The following is a 20,338-nucleotide window of genomic DNA, read 5'->3' as shown; positions in this document are numbered from 1 at the left end:
ATACCTCATGTACACGGGAAAAAACAAATATTGTAAAAGCACAGATGTAATACATATAGGTACTGTACCATGCACTGAGATCCTCTGGTTAAAAATGAAATTACCAATGCCAAGGTGACAGGAACAGTACTACACTGTATTTTCAATCACAGAGGAATTCATGATTTCACTAGAGGCTCAAAAAGTGCATGACAAAATATGCATTTTACCCAAAAAATCAACATGTTTCTACTCATAATGAATGTTCCTATAGTTCTGTTGTTTATTGCAGCTGCACCACACTCATCAGATGTGATTATGCATAGGGGTCTATGAGGCGACACTGATAGCACTTTACACACACATGATGAATACATCATGAACATGACGTCACTGTATGGCATAATCAGCATTTTGTCTATAACATAGTAGTGCTATGTTCAACTATAAGGTGCTACGTAGACCAATCAGCGAATAGGATTTCACTGAATAAGGATATAATACCAAATACAGCACTGAGGAGATTACCATGCTCTCTTACCTTTCCTTTCTTCCCAAGTGACTGCCATTCATTCAGCACTGTTTTGGCTCCATCTGTAAGATTAATATGACAACATTTAAATTATCCAGGACTTTATTCCTCCCATTTCAAGAGCTCATTTCATGAAAAAAAAAAAAAACCTGAACAATTATGATTCTTTGGTTGGATTAAATGCAGAAAATCATCAAGAATATATATGCAAAGCTATTTCACTGCAAACTGCGTATGTACTTAATGTATGGCTCATTGTTTTTATACAACAGTGCATACTGTAAAACGAGGAATGTTCGCATGCACTTTAATTTCGTGAATTTCGCGAGTGCCAAGATTTGCGAAATTAAAATGCACGCTAAATTTCTTGTCTACACTATATGCATTAAACGCCAGTGGCAATTCACGAAAATTTCATGCCACGAAAAAGGCCGTCGGTTCCAATTCGCAAAAATTTCGTGCCGCGAATATATCATGTTTTACAGTAATTGAAAGGCTCTGTTCAACAATGTTTCCAAATTGAAAAAATTGAAGAAAAAAAACAAACAAACAAACAAAACAAATCTGAACTGCAAGGTCATACATACCTCCAGAATCAAAATATTGTGTAAATATGAAGCTATGAAATAACTGGGTTGAAATAAACACCAAAGGCTTTGGGGAAAAAAAATGACACTGAAAAGCTGTGAGTGATCAGATACACTGTCGGGTACCATTGTACACAATATTAAAAGTATTGAATATTGCCTACAGAAAATCATGTTCAAGAATGAACCATAAACTCTCACCTAGCATTGTATCATATTTATGAATGTAAATCTCTCAATTCTAACAGCATGATTCTTCAAACTTTTGTTGGGTTTTATTGAAATCGAACATTGTACAAGACAGCGACAAAGTTCAGCACATTTCTGAAATTGATCCACCAAAATTTTTATCAGCGTCTTTCAGCAAAACCCTCAGCATGAACTTTGAATGCAAACAATGTGAAATTCCCAAACATGCATACAATTTGGAGTAGTCATTAAATAACCTGAAAGGTTAAAAGTCCATTGTGATAGTTCTCTGGAAAATAATCCATAAATACAGTGCTGGGTGTTACACACACGTAGGGGTGCCTATATTGAAGAAAATGTACCAATTATTTTAAGAAATGATTTAATGGAAGCCACCACAAAACAACTCTGAACATGTAAAGGCAAGATAAAGGCAAGAGCGACTTCACAGAAGTGCCCACACACACCGTATTGATTCTGATACTGTACAATGTAAAACATAACATTTTAGCGGCATGAAATTTTGGGGCCAACGGCCTTTTCATGGCATGAAATTTTCGCAAAGTGCCTCTGGCATAGTGTAGACAGCATGCATCTTAATTTTGTGAATCTTGGCTCTCCCAAAATTTGCAAAATTAAAGTGCACGCGAACATTCTTCATTTTACAGTACAAATGTATGCATCATGTGTATCACGTACGCATTGTATGCACAGTGAACACTGTGTACATGTACGTATAAACTGAACATTGTACACATGATAGTTTAATAGCCAGTTTTTACCAACACGCAGTTGACTGACAAATCCAATACGGTGCTCACCTGTTAAAACAGTAACAGCTTTAGCGGGAACCCCGCTTAGGTGTAATGAAACTTGATGTAACAAATTTTGTATGCGTTATCGGACAATTTCTGGCTGAAACACCTCCATTGCCCTTTGTCAATGTTTTAAAATAAGAAGTACATCCTTTGTATAATTTCAAGGATTTCATTACCTTACCAGAAGGATTATTTTCGAACCTATTCCCGATACACCACGTCGATGGTATATGAACACTGTAGGTCAAAACATTTGCCATTAGGCCTACGCAGGAAGTACTGTAAAACATGATATATTCGCGGCATGAAATTTTTGCGAATTGGAGCCGACAGCCTTTTTCGTGGAATGAAATTTTCGCGAATTGCTACTGGCATTCAATGCATGTAGTGTAGACAAAAGCTTTCGCATGCATTTTAATTTCGCGAATTTTGGCACTCGCAAAATTCGCAACATTAAAATGCACGCGAAAATTCCTCGTTTTACAGTAATGCAGGCGGTCACTTCTCGAGTCGTCAGCTTCATCTCCTGATGGAGAGTTACCTTCCCCATGTGTGGCCCATTCTCTCCCTGTTCGTGCACAGTAGGCCCTATGCATGTGTGTGTGTGTGTGTGCGTGTGTGTGTGTGTGTGTGTGTGTAGCAGACAGCATAAGCAAGCATGAAAATGAGAAATATGTGTTTGTCGCAAACGTGCAATCACTGTCGTCGCATAATGCGCATGATGTTAACATAAAGTTAGCAATGCTGCCTCTTTTTCAGCATACGGGTACATGTACAAAAATGTAGTTAGTCTTTATCGTGACCTGGAAATGTACTGTGAAGTCTACAAAGGTTACTGTAAAAGTGGAAATTTTCGCAGTGTTGAAATTTACGCGCACTTCGCGCAACCAGAAACTAGCGCAAAAATAAAAGCATGTGAATATTTTTGCTTGCCATATGTTCCTGTGCATGATGTCTCCATTCCGCGGATCTAAAAACATGCGAAACTCTTCTTACCCGGCCAAGCTCGAAATATTAGTCGCGCGAAAATATCCACTTTTACAGTAGTTTGTTGATCAAATGAAAGGTTTGTTCTGATGAAGTATTTGCACAGTATGAGACTGTTATCTTTTTTATTGCCATTTTGTGTCTGCGTGCCGTTGCATGTGTGCACTTTTTGCTGAAGTTATCAGTGGGTTTAATAACTGTGCATGATTTAGTGTAATACCGATATTGGGCTTCATGTTGTGTGGTTTGCATAGGCCAATACCAGCCATCGCTCAAGCGGGAGCACCGCTGAAGCAGGAGAAAAACTTGTCACCTGACCTCTCCCGATTAAGTGGTGAGCACCGTACCATTTAAAAACTTTTAAATTCCACTAAAAAAAACCAAAAAAAGATCTACAATATGTACAGCATATCAAATCGTTCAAAATAGAACAGGAGTCTTAACGATATCACCATTAACACTGCTTGAAGATGTATAGTATGCAATTTGCACCCCACATAATATACACAATATGTAAAAGACAGCATTCCAAGAATGCTTCTGAACTCCTCCGAATTCTGTATGAACAGACAATTGGGCCCTGGAGTGCTCTATAGATATGCCCCTCTCGTGGCTAGGGTCAGGAGCGCTCCTGAAGCACTCTAAATTCTGTATAATGGTCTCTAATGTTCAGAGCATTCCAGAAGTGGAATGCACATCCAGTGCATACAGTACATGTACTTTGTATGTTAGAAGTTCCCACGCACATTCAAAGGCAGCTACTATGTATACGATGGATGCTCTCAGAAAGCGGTGATTCTCTGTAAGAACAGACTTAAGGGGCATACATGTTTGTAATAACGTCAAAGCATTTCAGGAGCGCTCCTAGGCCCAACTTTGTGTTACATACATGGGGCATTTTCTAGCTCTAAATTTAATGGAGAAAAGGCAAGAATTCTTGGCGTATTCACTGCCTGTCTACTCTCCAATATACAATATACTTACCGTTACTTTCTTTTTGATGAAAACTACATGTACAAGTACAATGAATGACTTTTTCATGCATCCTGAATGACTTCATTACAAATATAACATCACAATGTTATGCAGTGTTATACAGTGTTTAACATCACAATGTTTGTCACAGTTTGGTGATTTCATATCAATATGGGCTGTGAAATGATGTCCTGTCCCTTTAATAGTGAACTCCAATAGCCAAAGGGATACACCTGTGACTTGATGAAATTGATACGTACAGTACTGTACATGCCTATAGCATGTTTGAAATGACAGGCATGCTGGATTCATGGCCTTTACCACTGAACTCAATGGCCCGAATTCACAAAGGTGGTACAATTGAAACCATGGTTTAAACCATGGACAAAAACCATGGAGCACCACGTGTCGCAACCCTAACCCTCACCAGTACCAAGTTGGGGTCATTGGAATTAACCCATTGAAGACGAGTCATGAGTACACTCGGGCAGGTGTCTACGGGAAATACATGTTGTAGCAAAATCAGCCCGTCCTCAGTGGGTCAAACTCTATTACCTGTTGAGGACAAGCTGATTTTGTTGATAAGCATTTACCGTAGACACTTGCCCGAGTACTTAGAGACTTTTCATCAACAGGTCGATATTCTCATATTGACTCAAGTACACTGTACATTGTACATGCATTGATCCTGTACAAGCCAAGAGTCAATCAGCAAAACTTGAAACACATGGTGGCTTAAAGGACAAGTTCACCTTCATAAACATAAGGATTGAGAGAATGTAGCAATATTAGTAGAACACATCATTGAAAGTTTGAGGAAAATCAGACAATCCGTTCAAAAGTTATGAATTTTTGAAGTTTTTTTGCAGTACCCGCTGGATGAGAAGACTACTGCAGTGTATGAATAACTTAGATGTCACATGCGTACAACAATTTAAGGAAAATATAAAGAGAATTTCACAAAATTCCATCTTTTGAAAAAAGTACACATTCCCCTGACTCATTACCGATAAATGTTATGGGTAATATTATTCCCCCTGCCTTTAGAAAGAGGCAAGTCAATTGCTCTTTTATTATGCGAAAAAAAGTGAAAATATGTTGAATTTTCTTTTATATTTTCTTTATACTGTTGTACGCATATGACTCACAAGCTGTAGTAGTCTCCTCATCCAGCGGTTCCAACACAAAAAATTAAAAAATTCATAACTTTTGCATCGATTGTCCAATTTTCCTCAAACTTTCACTGATGTGTTCTACTAATATTGTTGCACTTTCTCAATCCTTATGTTTATGAAGGTGAACTTGTCCTTTAAGATGGAAGTTCAGTGTATAAAAAGTACTGTACATGTACAAGTCGTATAGATCTCTGAAACTGTGTCAATACAAAAGGTGAATTGTGTGTTTGTATGTACACATAGGCATCCTGTCTCCATACACTGTTTATTTCCATATTTTCATTTCAATTGTCATTGTGAGGTCAAGTCAACTCTTACATTACGTATCTCATCTGCTTAACAAATATATCATATGCATGCAATTTTAATGAACTTTCCATTCCATGACTGAGCTAGCACTTTATTGTTGGTGACTGGTAATGAGATTAACCCACAAATCAAGCCCTTGTAAAGATCAAGAGCAATTATCTCTGACTAGATTGAACAAACAAACAGAACAATAGCAATTATAGGGAGTTTGCCACCTGATTGGACTTTGTCCTGCTGACTTGCATACAATGACAGTCGGAGCTACTAACATGTGATGTGGTCGTCAATGTGGATGAAACCACACAGACAGGATATGAATCTCCACCAATGATGGACATGGTATCTGATCACCACCTGTGTCATCCTTCACATCTTGTATACCAATAAAATTACTCTTCATACATGTAGAGCTCTTCAAAGTGATGAGTGCTATTTTAAAATGTACACCACTATAAAATCTCAGTGTAGTTTCTGTGTAAGATTGATGTCCTATTTTAAGATCAGTTTCATACAAGTTGTATACATTTACTTGACGTAAATACACTTGTACATTCCACCAAGAATGCAGCAAATTAAAGAGTGAGAGAGAATGCAGTTAATGATAAAATGTGGTGCTAATTATTAGAATCATGCTGAAGAAAAATCAAACCTCCACTTTCACCCTTCTACTTATTTTTCACAGACAGGTTATTAAGTTCCAAACTTATCATAAACCTGTCTATTAAACACCCTGCAGTGCAAAAACTTGAGAAAATTAAAATGTCAAGTGCATGAGGGCAAGTATCACTGTATATTTGATATCAGTAAATGTTCATAATATCTTTAGAGTCTGTAGAAGTTTTGCATTGCAAGTGCACACATGCAGTAGTTATTTTCTTGAGCCCTACATATGTACCTACGTCTCTGATGCATCATTACTGTTTATTATAAAATGGGTTCAAGAATGTAGCCAATAGGAAGCGCTGAAATGAGTTACGGGTGCTTCCTTTATTCTAGTCCCATTGCACCGCGTGTTAAATCCTATTGTCTGTGCGCGTGGCGGCTCCTTTGAATTGCATGCATACGCGCTGTCAATCTTTAAAACAACTTCTAGTTCGGGCTGCCGGCCGGCCGGCCTTTCTTCCCTCGTGCATAACATGTGTGGCGTACGTATACTCTACTAATACGTACACTTTGTACAGTACAGTAGACCAAGCGTTGTGGGACCGGACGCGCACATGGAGTCACTTTGAAGGGCAAATCCAACAATTTAGCAGGTTAATTCTCACGCCGTTTTCAGAGTATGTTGTCTAGTAGGCCTATATGAGGAGTCTATATTAAGTCTTTAAGGTAAAAGGGTGCATATTCTATGTAAAATAAGTAAGTTTTCATGCGGGAACTTAAGTGTCCGGAAACCCAACCCCCCATCGGGATTTCCGAGTGCGACGTGCGTAAATGTTTGGGACGAACATCTTCGGACGTCTTGACCCACAAAGGTACGTGAAAAACGCTGAAAAATGCTGTTACTAAGTAGTTTTCGAATTTTCGACCCATTTTATAAAACAAATGATGCACAGGATTATTTCGTGGCGTAAGTGGAGGCGTAGCTCACTCGGGTATTTACAATGTAGTGCAACATGCACTCGGCTTCGCCTCGTGCATGTTTCACAATTGTAAATACCCTCGAGTGCACTATACGCCTACACTAACGCACTCTATCCTGTGCATCATTTGTATATCATTGGGAGCAGTGATTTGAAAAATGTTTCGAGATCGGTACACAACTGTAGGCCCTACATGTATCACATTTGATGCATCCACAAAACATCCTGCCATATAAAAATTTTGCAATAAAGCCTAAAATACAAAGAGACTGTATCACTATTTTTCTCAATAAACCATAACTGTATATGTACACGTTTTAGTCAAGAAACATTGCTATCATAACTTTTGTTCACATTTTGTATATGATTTACTTACTTGATTATACTGATTCAAAATTTTACATTGGTTGTTTCTAAGATCCCTAACTCACATTAAGGAACTACATTGTATGTTGATGCACAAAAGCTGGGTTTTTGTTTCATCTGCAAATGGTAAATGATGCCTTTAAAAGTGGACATTTCTCCAGATCATCCCCTGAGCTGAGCTGTTAAAAACCAGCCGTAAAATGGAAACTGGTTGAGACTGGTGGAGATGGCTGACGTTCACTGATCCCTAAACTATGCATAGTGACTACACCCATGTTGGACAATAGACATTCACACTGCTACGCTTCAGCAGATTTCAATGGGGGTGGGCCATAGTAAATATGTACATGTACATTCACATACCTGCTGGGATAATTCAGTAGTGTGTGATTACATAGTTAATTTGATATCTGACAGCAAACACAGGTACAAGAGCATTTACAGTATTGTATAATACTTAATCGACCACAGTCCCTCACATAACACTAAGTTTAATAATAATACAGTACAGGGACTGCCATTAGGGTGAAATTAAAACAATGTCTGTTTTATCATCAAACTGTTTCCAAATTATGATAAGATTTGTGTAGATACAGCAAAGAAGAAAATCAATGTCGGTGAAAGCAGACTGTTTCAGAAGAAATGTGGTACTGTAACACTTTACTATTGAGAGGCCTACACTGTATTTAAAGGGGATGGCTAGTAACCGATCAGTGGGAATCAGTGGGAATGCTGAGAGATGACTGTTCCAATCCTTGTGGGATTCATTTAAGAGTATATTATAGTCCTATATCTACTGTTGTGTGAAAATTATTTGTTTCAGAATGGTCTCATATTAAGAAATGTGCAGTTTAATGTTTCCAGGTTAGCGTGCCTGGTCAGTGACGGGGCATTAATCTGCACATTACTTGAATATGAGACCGTTCTCAAGCAAATAATTTTCACACAACAGTAGATATATACCTACTCTTAAATGAATCCCACAAGGATTGGAACAATCATCCCTCAGCATTCCCACTGATTCCCACTGATCAGTTACTAACCATCCCCTGTAAATGAGAATGAGAATAATAAGAATAATTACCAGGAAACCTTTATATATTTAGAATACACAATTCTATGAAAAATCACTCCCTGGGTCTGACTGGATGAAGACTAGCTACATTTGTACATTACAAATGTAGCTTCACTGTTAAACCATGTTCTTAGCCGTAAAATACTGCAAAATTTTACATGTCACTAGAGGTACAGAAGAGTGAAAGAATATTGTTTGTTTTCATTTTTGTTTTCCTAAAACTTTGCACACCAGAATGAGCTACATGTACCTTACTTCAGGTACAAACTGGTACAATAGTACACAGTCGTAGGTTTAGTGTAATGCCCACATTATGGGCTTCATGTTGAGTGGTTTGCACAGGCCAATACCAGCCATCACATAAGTGGGAGCACCACTTTTAAAATGGGAGAAAGACTTGTCTCCTGACCCCTCCCGGTAAAGCAGTAACCACTGTATCAGCAAGTGGCTCTCCACAGTCTTCTCTGTCCATATGCAGAACCATGTGTACTACTGGTATGTATGTTAATACACCAGGGGCAAGGGTGCCACCACCTTTAAAACAAATTAATATGCAATGTTAATGATTGCAATCATTTTGAATATTGTACTCAAGAGCATGCGAGTTTAATTGTTCTATTCAACGATGCGAAGCAGAGTTGAATAGAATGTTCAGTTAAACTTGCACCAAATGTAATATTCAAACCGTCGCACTAACGATAAAATATTGAATATCAATTTTAGACAACACTCTACATAGGCCTGGTCTAGACCAAAACAGATCTACAAATGTACAGCTGTAGGAGGAGGTCCAAGGACGAATAATTAGGCCTAGATCTAGATCTGGCTCAAGGTCTAAAATGGGTGTGCATACAGTGTATGCATCAATGCTTTATGATACATAAGTTCAGTGTGTCCTGGGATCTATTGCATGGCTGGCTCGCTTGATTTACCGTTCAACAGACGTCTGTTGCACTTTAAAATGTATCTTTGCCCACAAAATTATTTTTGATATGTGAAAGAGACACATTTCAGTAGTCCATTGCACCAACTTTCAGAGAAAAGGGGTCATCAATTAGTGAAATAATGCATCTGAAAGTTTCTAAACACAATGGGTCTGGGAGGCAAGACTACAGCAAACCCTATTGTTTGCAGTGGGTTACAGAACCACAGCGGTTCCTGAATCTCCCAGACACAGTGTGTTTGGAAACTTTGAGATGCATTATTTCACTAATTAATGACCCATTTTCTCTGAAAGATGGTGCAATGGATTACTGAAATGCGTCTCTTTCACATATCCAAAATAATTTTTTGGGCAAAGATATACTTCAAGAGTGAGAATGGGATAGCTGATCGTAGTGAACTGGAATTCTAATGTGACATGAATTAGACCATTAAAACTTTCTGGTTCTAACAATAACATTTTTCCATGTTACATCAATTCCCAGCCCAATGCCTTCTTAACAAAGGAAACCAACCATCTTCTAGGAATAAATTTGACACTTTTGTCAACATGCCACCCAGAAACTGTTATTTTGTTTTATCAAACTGTACATTTGAGTGTATCTTTGCCCTGAACCTTTTTTTTTTTAAAGTTTTCTGAAAAAATACCTTGACCATTGTATCAAATTTTAACATAAGAATGTGAAAAGATCCTAGAACTACCAATCAAAGTATTCTCCAATGTTTCAAACTTCTTAATAGTATCACCAGGCATCATGCATGTTCCTTATTTTAAGGGCCACTTGTGCCTGTCAAATAAGTTTGATCTACACGTACAATGTATAGCTAAAAGAAAGATGAATATGTATAGCTAAAAGAAAGATGAATAGTCTGGTTGCAGGTATAGACATCACATTCAGTATAGTTTGCTTTTATTTCAATTGAGCTCACCTTCCATAAATGACTGTATTGCTTTATCCACATCCCCATCATGGTATTGAACAACAAGGGCAATGTCATCTTTGTTGCTGTTTGGCACAACTTCTCGTACTCTGGCAATCTGCAAGAAAAGAATTACAAAAATAAGAGAATTAGGGCCTACACAAAGTTAGTCACGGGCGGATCTGATCCAGGAATTCTGAAAAGGGGGGGGGGGGGGGGGGGCGCTAAAAATATTTCTGGTGCCCAATTGGGACATGTAATGAAAATAGGATGCCATTCAAGGCCTTTCTTAGCATGAATAATGATGATAATGATAATGTTTTTATATACCGCGATTCAACACAAAGTAGGTTCTCAGGGCTCCACACTAACTTTTTTTTTTTTGTGGCCCGATGGGGCCACCAAAATCATCAATTTCAAATTTTTGGTGGCCCGAGAGAAAAATTTTGGGGCAAAAAAAAAAAAAAAACATTACAAGTCCTGTGTTTTTTAATGAGTCACACACTCACTGCATGCATTTATGCATTTCCGGCACAAAAATGAAATAAGTGAGTTTTCAATTGTTTTTTAAACCTGATACACACAGACATAAAATATTTCCAAATCCAGAAATGAAAATCGTTGCTTCCGGGTGATTGTTTGACGATGACTGTGTGTGTGTGTGTATGTGTGTGCGTGTGAGGGGGGATATGAAAAGTAGTTTGTAGTGTACATTGTGATACAATGGACCAGGGAAGTTTTGTTGGACTGGTATACATCCTGGGGCCAGAGTCCAAACTGTTTCCACTTGTCTGCCTTTACATGGCAGGAAGGAACTTTTGACTCACAAAAACATGTCACCCTGTGCACACTGTAGTAAAACCAATGACTTCATGATTAAAGACTCATTGACAGTGTACTAAATATTAGTGAATGTACAGCGTATGCTGAAACAATCACCTTCTTATACCCCGCCCATCACACGTTGAAAGAAATCAATACCACATTGTAAAACATTCTCTTTTTTGAGAGAGAAAGATTTGCGGTGACACCATGTGTATGAAGTCCTTAACCGGATCGTTGTTTGGCAGAAGAGCCTAGAAAGAGGAGAAATGAAAGGCTCTTCTGCCAAACAACGATCCGGTTAAAGGACTTCATACACATGGTGTCACTGCAAATCATCTTTCTCTCTCATTTACTTCACCATGCAAACCTTCAAACAACACATTCTCTTTTTTCTTTGACATAGCACATCACTATGTATGACAACTGCTTGTAATCATTGGCATTTTCATGGTGAAATTTTAGTACCTGGGCTAATTGTAAACTGTGCTTGTCTTGCAAACAGTTTCTCAACACCAGAATGATAAACAATTATTTAAGAAATGAAAAGCGAAAATGAAGCACGGTGCAAATGCCAATGAAGTGGTCCTCCCAAAATACATACACTGTATTGTACACTCACATCAGTCAATCAGTACAAGTATGATATTTAAAATATACCATACGGAGGACTGTACTTGACCCTGAACACAAAGAAGAAGAAATTGTACCAAAGGCTATCAGCTCTAGAGGAATGATTTCAGTGAGAAACTACATGTACTCTAAAACGAGAAATGTTCGCGTGCATTTTAATTTCGCGAGCGTGAAGATTCGCGAAATTAAAATGCACGCGAAAGTTCTTTTGTACACTATATGCACTGAATGCCAGTGGCAGTTCGCGAAAATTTCATGCCGCAAAAAAGGCCGTCGGCTCCAATTCGCGAAAAATTCATGCCGCGAATATATCATGTTTTACAGTACTCTGGGGCCCCTGCCCTTAAAATCAAAGCAATACACAGCCTGATTCCTTTTCTTTCCATTATAAACAAATTTCTTAACTTAATAGAAAGATTCAAATCTGAACATCTTTTAAACATGAGATGGCACTACATAGCACCATAATTTCAGGTATTACAGTACCCCAGATAACAGCGTGGTGCATCATATGTACGTGTACAATGTAGACTTGTAGGTAAAACTCTCTAGTTTTACATCTAGACCTGATGGAAACAAAACTCCTTCCCTTGTCTTGAAAAGTATACTGTAAAAGTGAACATTTTAGCAAAATGGAAATTCTTGCACATTTTGCGCAACCAGAAACTAGCGTGAAAATACAAGCATAAAAATATTTTTGCATGCCATACTGTATGTTCTGGTAGGTAATATATCCTCATTATGCGGAATTAAAAACAAAAGAAATTCATCTTACCTGGCCAAGAGCAAAATATTACTCACTCGAAAATATCCACTTTTACAGTAGATTGCATTGCAGAGCTTATAAAAGACATGTCTACACACTGGTAGAAAAATGTTGCGATTTTATAACCTTACTAGAACATACAAGTATCTTTAAAAGTCACATCATAATTTGAGTTTTCTACATGTTATTTTCTGTGCATAGTATGAAACAGTGCAAATTTTCTGCTGATTCTCACAATGGTGCCAAACTGAAAGCAAAGGACACAGTGATGTTCACGGCATTCCTTCCATTCAATCCACAAAACTTGCCTCATCTGCTTTAACAGGCACACTAGATGTTACCACGCCATTGCACAGTAACTGTTGCGATGCCTACAATGTACAGTGTACACTGAAAAAAAAGAAGGTAATATTGAGCAACTTCCTGTGGATGTCTCCTGTCTAGAGTGAGATATTGCAAATTACACTGTCTGTAGTATGTCAACTGTTGGCTGGAGTTCAGAGCTGGCAAAATGGACAAATTTGATGTACATGGACTGTGCATTCCTGTATTCCAGTCAACAGCCATTACATCATAGAGGTACATGTAATGTACAGTCAATGGCAAGAATGAATTTGCATTTTAAGAACATTGATAAGAACACAAATAATGCCTCCAGTGACACTTCATGGTGGAGGCATAAAAAGAATAGATAGCAGGTACATTGTATCATGCTAATGAGTAATTCATTTGTTCTGAACAATTCTTACAGCCTACAGGTAGTTTCATTCTGAACAATCAATCATGCAATTCCCCACACATTATGATCAGCAACCATCAAGAGCAATATCACCTGTTGAGTCTGCCTACATCACTGATCTCTATGTACGTAAGAATCACACAGATCAGTGGCCTCAATTTAAAAAAAAAAAAAAAAAACAAGGGCAAGTTGCACTTGTGTACTACAATTTGTGTCCCCCCCCCCCCCGAAAAAAAGGAGTATTCCAGTTTTCCTCGCCCACACACAATAAACAAAAAACAAACAAACAAAAACAAAAAACAAAACACACACAAAAGAGAGCTTCTGTTTTTTCTAACAGTGCAAATGGTACATCACAAAACAAAAATCCTGTTTTGTTGTTAACGTGCCTTTTTGCCTCACCTTGATCCCTAGCTTCCATAGTTTATTGGCATTTAATACATAATGCACCCTAGTAACCTGCATTCAAAGTCACTGGGCAGATCTGTGGCTGTAATATTAGCACTATTATAGTGGTGTATAATAAACTCGTTTGATCAGCTCCTACTGGTGACTTTCACCTTTCAAACTTCAGTCTGTGAACTGCAAATATACTCTCACTATTCAAAGGCTCAAGGTCTAGAAATAGTCACTGTCTCATGACAGTCAAGTCAAAAGTTTGTTGGCCTGACATAACCACAAATATGGGTTAGGTCAAAATACTTCCTACCAAACACTATTAACACAACCTACCCGTACACAGTATAATGTGAACCTAAGTGACAGGCACTGAAGGAGCGCTCTCTATGTATACAGTGTATCTATAGTACCTGTGTGTCGAGTACTTGCATTCAATTCTCCCAAATCTGGGAGGCTTCCATACATTGTATGTACTCCTGTGGAGGTCATTCACGGCAAATCTGTTTAAATGTACAATGTCAGGAATAGATTTATCGTTCCTTTTGTTTTACAATGTCAGACTCCAATCAAATAAACATGTAGATTGGTAATACTCATCGTATGATAGATACCTTTATAGACAGCTGTCCTCTTGTGTGCCATGCATTATTTCAAGCAGGGCAAAAATTACTATCTAAAGCTGATGAAAGAGTTGTCTTACCTGCTCCCTAAAGGCTTCTTGGGCGTGTCTGGGATGGTCCGTCATGACTGCTCTGGTTCTCTCATCAATCATCAAAACCCCAGTATCACCACTGTCCTCTGTACATCAAGTATAATTTATAAAGAAAAATATTGGCATTATCAAATGACAATTGACATCCAGAAACAATGTAGGCCTACAGATGTTTGAACTACAAACCACTACACCTGCATCTAGGCAGGGAGGTGGATTCTCTTCCACCTCCTTGGTCTACGTGCCTCAGAGTTGAATCCTATTAAATGGAGTAAACAACACATCCAATTTGCACTCCTAAATGGCATATTTTGTTGTGGCACCACGCAAAATGCCATAATATGGCACCCAAAGAGTTGTAACAAATGTACACATAGACACTCACTATAGCCTGGATTAAGACCAGATTTGAATTAACAAGCAATAATCATTCACCAGGTGTTGGATCACTGCAGTAAAAAGGAAGCAAAGAATGACAGTTAAAATCTCCAGCAGACAATAGTGACAATTTCCAAAATAATACCCCCCCCCCCTTCCTTTTGCATAAAACTCTGCCATATATATATGAAAGCCATAAAGCGAGCAATCGGCTTGATTGTATTACTGTATATTTCAATGACAAGCATACATTGTAGGACCACTTTGCTCATGATGCTCTTGGCCATCTTCCCTTACCAATGATGTACAGTGTAGGCTACTGTGCCATGTTGTACTGTACAATATTGTACTGTAAAAGTGGGTATTTTCACGCGACTAATTTTTCGTGCTCAGCCCGGTAAGAAGAGTTTTGTATGTTTTTAATTCTGCAGAATCAAGACATCAACTACTGTAACATATGGCAAGCAAAAATATTTGCATGCTTTTATTTTCGCACTAGTTTCTGGGTGCGCAAAATGCGTGAAAATTTCAACACCGCGAAAATTTCCCAAAAAATTGTCAAACCTAGGTTTGACAAGGCCTTGTGGCTACAGGTGCCATTTGGTCTCGCATTCATCCATTTCTCGCAATGCTACGGTGTGGCGAGTTAGTCTCATTTCTCAGCCACGAGGTCTTGTCAAAAGGCTAAGCCTTGGTTTGCTTGGAATAGAGGGAGTGGGAAGAGCACAGCTGGTTAGGAAATACACTGGTTTGCCACTTCTCATTCCTACAATTGTACTTCATTGACCCTGCCTGGAAATGTTGGTTCAGTAGACACAGCTCACACTTACACTCACAACAAGAGGGAACTATTCCCACAGATTCTAGTAACAGCTGGCCATTTTTGACATAAATCAAATCAGTGCTGTCAGGATTTTTGGCAAACTTGCAAATATTAACTTCCAGTAGACAAACAGTGTCTACATAACAGCCTACTGTACGTGTATTGGCATTACCAGGGTAGTCTTTTATCAAGGCACTGCAACACCTTGAAAATGAATTATGCAGAACAAAACCTACCGATGCTTTACTTCATGCACTAAGGTGTGTCAAGTGTCAGAATCGCAAAAATCTTGTGTATTGTTAATATGTATAGGTGTGAAGGTAAAATTCACATGTGTGTCAAACTCATAATACAAGTTCCCTTACATCAGCATGAACAGTGGAATTCAGTATCAAACAAACATATGCCAACTTCTCAGATTCCAGACTATCAATAACACAATTTCAATTTGATCGTGTTTACATATGTTGTACCTTCATTTGAGTGACCAATGGAACAGTCTAATACATTGACACAGACCAGAACTTACTTCATCAAAATATGATTACATAGACATTATTTCTTTACTGCTGTAACATGTCAATATCACAAATTTTATGCCAAGAGAAGCCAAACTCCATTTCAGACCTTACGGATGTTGTACAATACTAGTACCACCATTGGTATTTTAGGGCGGCTACATCCCTCTGTATTTATAATTTCACATGTTGTAGGCCTACACTCTGTATGTAACAATGTTTGGAATACTAGTGATTCACACATCCACTGTTTACCTTCACCCAGAACCTTCTAGCCTTAAAAAAAAAAAAAAAAAAAAAAAAAAAAATACTTGCTCCTCTTGGGAAGCTGCAATGCATGAAGGCAGAATCTGGCAACACTAGAGTGCAGTACATACATGTGGACTTGTAGATCAAATATTGATGCATCAAAACTTATTTATTCTCCCAATATCTCTGACTATACATGTAACTAAAATACACAAGTTATGAAAGGTCTTACACAAGGGGAAAGCTCAGCTTGTGCAACACATTATACAAATGGTGTCTGCACGGTCTGCTGCCCACCAGATCTCAATCCATATTACAGGGTCACAAATCTGAGGCAAATCTGAGACCTTTGAAAGTTAACTTGAATTCAACAAAAGATATAGGCCTACATTGTAGTTCTAATGCATGCTCTGTGTTAAAAAGCCATCAGGTAAACCATGCAACAAAAGCCATCATGTGAAACTTAGATTATTTGTCAAATTTTATGCATTTTGTGACATTTTCAATTCTATGTTTTAGTCCACAGTAAGAGTATTAATGTAATTGTGACATTGTTTCCTACGTGTAACTAATACTGATATAAATTTTGACATTTTAGTTTTGCAGTAAAATCATGCCAATAAAGGTATACAGTAAACTGCATAAATATTAAACTTATTTTCGATAAACAAATTGTGGTCCCGAGCACGGTCATGCAGGCTAGCCCGGTGTGTACAGTATACATCGATACAAAAATGTATAAAGCAGAGTACAATGTTATTGTATGATCTCTGTAAAGAGTGTACATGTAGTTGTACATAGTCACCATATTCTAAAATTATTTATCATACTTCTACAATGTTCAGTAGGCCTACTTCTCACAGGTAAACTCTATGTGGAGGAATGAATGCATGGAGTGATTGGTGACTACGAAGTTCTTCACTGGGAAATCCCATGGAAGGTCAACAAACTGTTGCTGCTCTTGAATTAACTCAAGGTCACAGATTTCACTAAAACATTAAATGTAGGCCTACAGTGAACTTGTCCTTCAAATGCAGGCCTACATTGTACAGTAAAGAGTTGCTGAAAGAGCCTGTGAGGCAAGATGACTGACTAAAATTCTTACAAAAATAATCTACATGACAACCATGCAATAATGCATGCAGAGAGCCTGTGTTTTAGAACCTATAATTGTGACTAGAAGCTTTTATAGCATTTGTTCTGTAATAAAGCTTGATGATAAGTATACAAGTGTATACATTGTACAATGGTACATTGTTGTATATAATTTGGGGGTACCATCCTTGATTTCCCCAAGGTTCAAAGTCAAAACAATAACAATGAATGAAAAGCTTCATGCTTTTTAGGGAAAGCCCCACTTAAATTCTTGTCTGAATGAAACTATAGGCCCAAACTCTTTCACCCAAGCATATCATTGACAATACTAGACTTTTAAAGTCCATTCAAATTTATTACGCCAGAGAGCTACAACTGTACGGATTTGAAATTCAACAAGTATAAGGAACTCATGAATCATGTAGGCCTACACAACTGCTTGCAAATTTCGAATCCTGTTTGCCATCTCGTGTATAGCATACAATGCGGTAAACTGAATACAAGTTGTATGTGGTACATTATGTATATTAACAGCTGTATAACAATACACATTGTACTAGAACTTTACACTTGTACCAGTACTCCCAAAACCTTATCCAAACTTGTTTTCAGTGCCACATCACATGAAGATGATCCCATCTAAATATTGAAATGCTTCTTTCATCAATTTTCAAGATAATGCATGTACAAGTGTATGTTAAAAATAACACCTAAAAAGAAATGTGTATTGTTGATTGCATTTTGTGCTTTCACACTACAATTGTACATGTACAATCTGTCAAATCAGGGAGGTGGGCTCCCTGGTCAAATTGACAATGAGTTTACAACAACAACAACAACAAATACATAAGAAAACTGGCCCCCAGTTGGTCCTGACCCCAAGGAGAATACACTTGTTCCCCTGGATATCTGCAATTGTCAAAATCAAAAGTGTGTTTACTCACACTGCATGTAAATTTATTCACAATATTTCTGGTTTTGTTTTTCTAATCTGGGAAGCCTGCAACCATACCCTAGGGGTATGGTGGTCATAACATACATTGTAGGTCAATGCAGAATATGCCAGAGTTATACATTTGGTAACATCTCTTTGACCATAATGTCTTTATAAAAAAAAATGAAAATATGGATATTACAGTGTATTTCCAACTCCCCCACCCCCACCCCCCCCCCAAAAAAAAACACTACAAATTTTTGCTAATTTTTGCAAAATACATGTAGTTCTTGAAACATTTCGCTACGAATCAAATGTGTGGGCTGATGATATCATCACTGCACAATTTTTTTTTTAAGTGTACAACATAATGTTATAACTTCAAAATATTGCTTCTGAAAGTCAGATACAATGTATATAGGGCAAGACTGGGGTTTAATTGTGTTCAAACAAAACAAAAAGTCTAAATTTCTAGATTTTGTGTAGAAACTTTAGAATATGACACTTGTGAGGTGTTGACATCATCAACTCACTCATTTGCATATGTGCATAATGACTGTTCAAGAACTGTTTTGTGAAAAAAATGTAAGTAAAACTTTCCAATTTCATAACTTCTTCAATTTCTATCAGATTTTGATCAAATTTTTACTGTTGTGCATATAAAATTTTACCCTTTATCAGATTAATTCTCAACTGATCGGGAGTTCCCATTTTATATTCAGGCCTTGAGGTTCTCTGAAGGTGGGGGGGGGGGGGCATGGTGCCCATTTAGACAAATTGAGATCCCATCATCCTAGGGAAGCTACACCCAGCCAAGTTCTGTGAAAATCTGTCATACAGTGTACATGTAGGTCTTCACAGAAGCTGACCATCGTCTGTGTAAAAAGTTGACACCCAATGCACTATGTATGTACATTGGACATCAGACGATGAATGATCACAAAAGCTCACTTGAGCCTCTGGCTCTGGTGAGCTAAAAAAGACCACTAGGCAGGGCTTAGCACTAAATAATGGAAGCTAAACCTAGTTTAACTGACACTAAGTTTAGTGTTTGTTGATAAAGTTTTCAACAATAAGGACAGATTCTAGCACGATGCACCAGGATGCCACTGACTCATCAGAGGGCTCCGCCTTGTGAGCATTCAGGTGGAACAATCACAATACCGGCAAATTTCCCATACAATTGTAACAGCACTGAACCTGTACAGTGCTGCCAAAATCACCTCGCCACAGCATCACAAGTCTCACAGTAAACCACTCTTTCTTGGATACATCAATGTAAGAACTTTACTTCTACCTCCAATGGATTGTACAGGATGCATTGTCCATCATACTTTGATTTGTACCAAACTTCAGACAGACACACACTTTACATTGTCCACTTTGTGCACTGCCAGAAGTCCAAGATAACTACACGTGTGTGCATGTAGTATGTAGTTTCTGATGTTACAATAAAAATATTAGGAATTAAGGATAGTTCAAGTCTTCAGTGTGCTAACTCATGTTTACAAAAGAAGAAAATTCAGACTGAGATCATGTCTTATGTCACACACTTTCTTCCTTTACATATGACTCTCTTTAATGGAATGACAAATTATAAATAAGTAATTTTCTACAATCCAACTGGGCAAAGCATGAACCCTATCAATGGTGATCTGTAGACTTCATGTCTAGACCCATCTTCACTCCTTGGATTGTTTGAGAGTTTACACAGACTGTGGGTCAAAAGAAGTCATATGGCCTAATAGAACTTAGAAGACAGTAACTTCATATCAATTGTACAATTGTCAAAAATACTTTTGTCCATGACTGAAATGCATTTTACATGTCTA

The 20,338-nt window shown here is 37.8% G+C and overlaps 1 protein-coding gene across 2 annotated transcripts in view; it reads right to left on the bottom strand.

Moving 5' to 3' along the window:
* LOC139721190 (uncharacterized) overlaps positions 1-20,338 on the bottom strand; it is a 50,253-nt gene that overhangs the window by 10,744 nt on the left and 19,171 nt on the right. For both annotated transcript variants that reach the window (XM_071632518.1, XM_071632516.1), the window contains exons 2-4: positions 14,498-14,595; positions 10,448-10,556; positions 521-573 (exon numbers count right to left, since the gene is read on the bottom strand). In XM_071632518.1, the coding sequence (XP_071488619.1) occupies positions 521-573; positions 10,448-10,556; positions 14,498-14,569 (234 nt within the window). In that variant the 5' untranslated portion in view covers positions 14,570-14,595. The remainder of the gene's footprint in view (positions 1-520; positions 574-10,447; positions 10,557-14,497; positions 14,596-20,338) is intronic.

The sequence above is a fragment of the Diadema antillarum genome, unplaced genomic scaffold, assembly GCF_040938485.1.
Source record: "Diadema antillarum isolate AM-2024a unplaced genomic scaffold, OU_Dant_1.0 scf00000139, whole genome shotgun sequence".
NCBI classification, from domain to species: domain Eukaryota; kingdom Metazoa; phylum Echinodermata; class Echinoidea; order Diadematoida; family Diadematidae; genus Diadema; species Diadema antillarum.
Note: the sequence above shows the minus strand (reverse complement) of the source record. Positions and strands in the feature narration are given on the sequence as shown.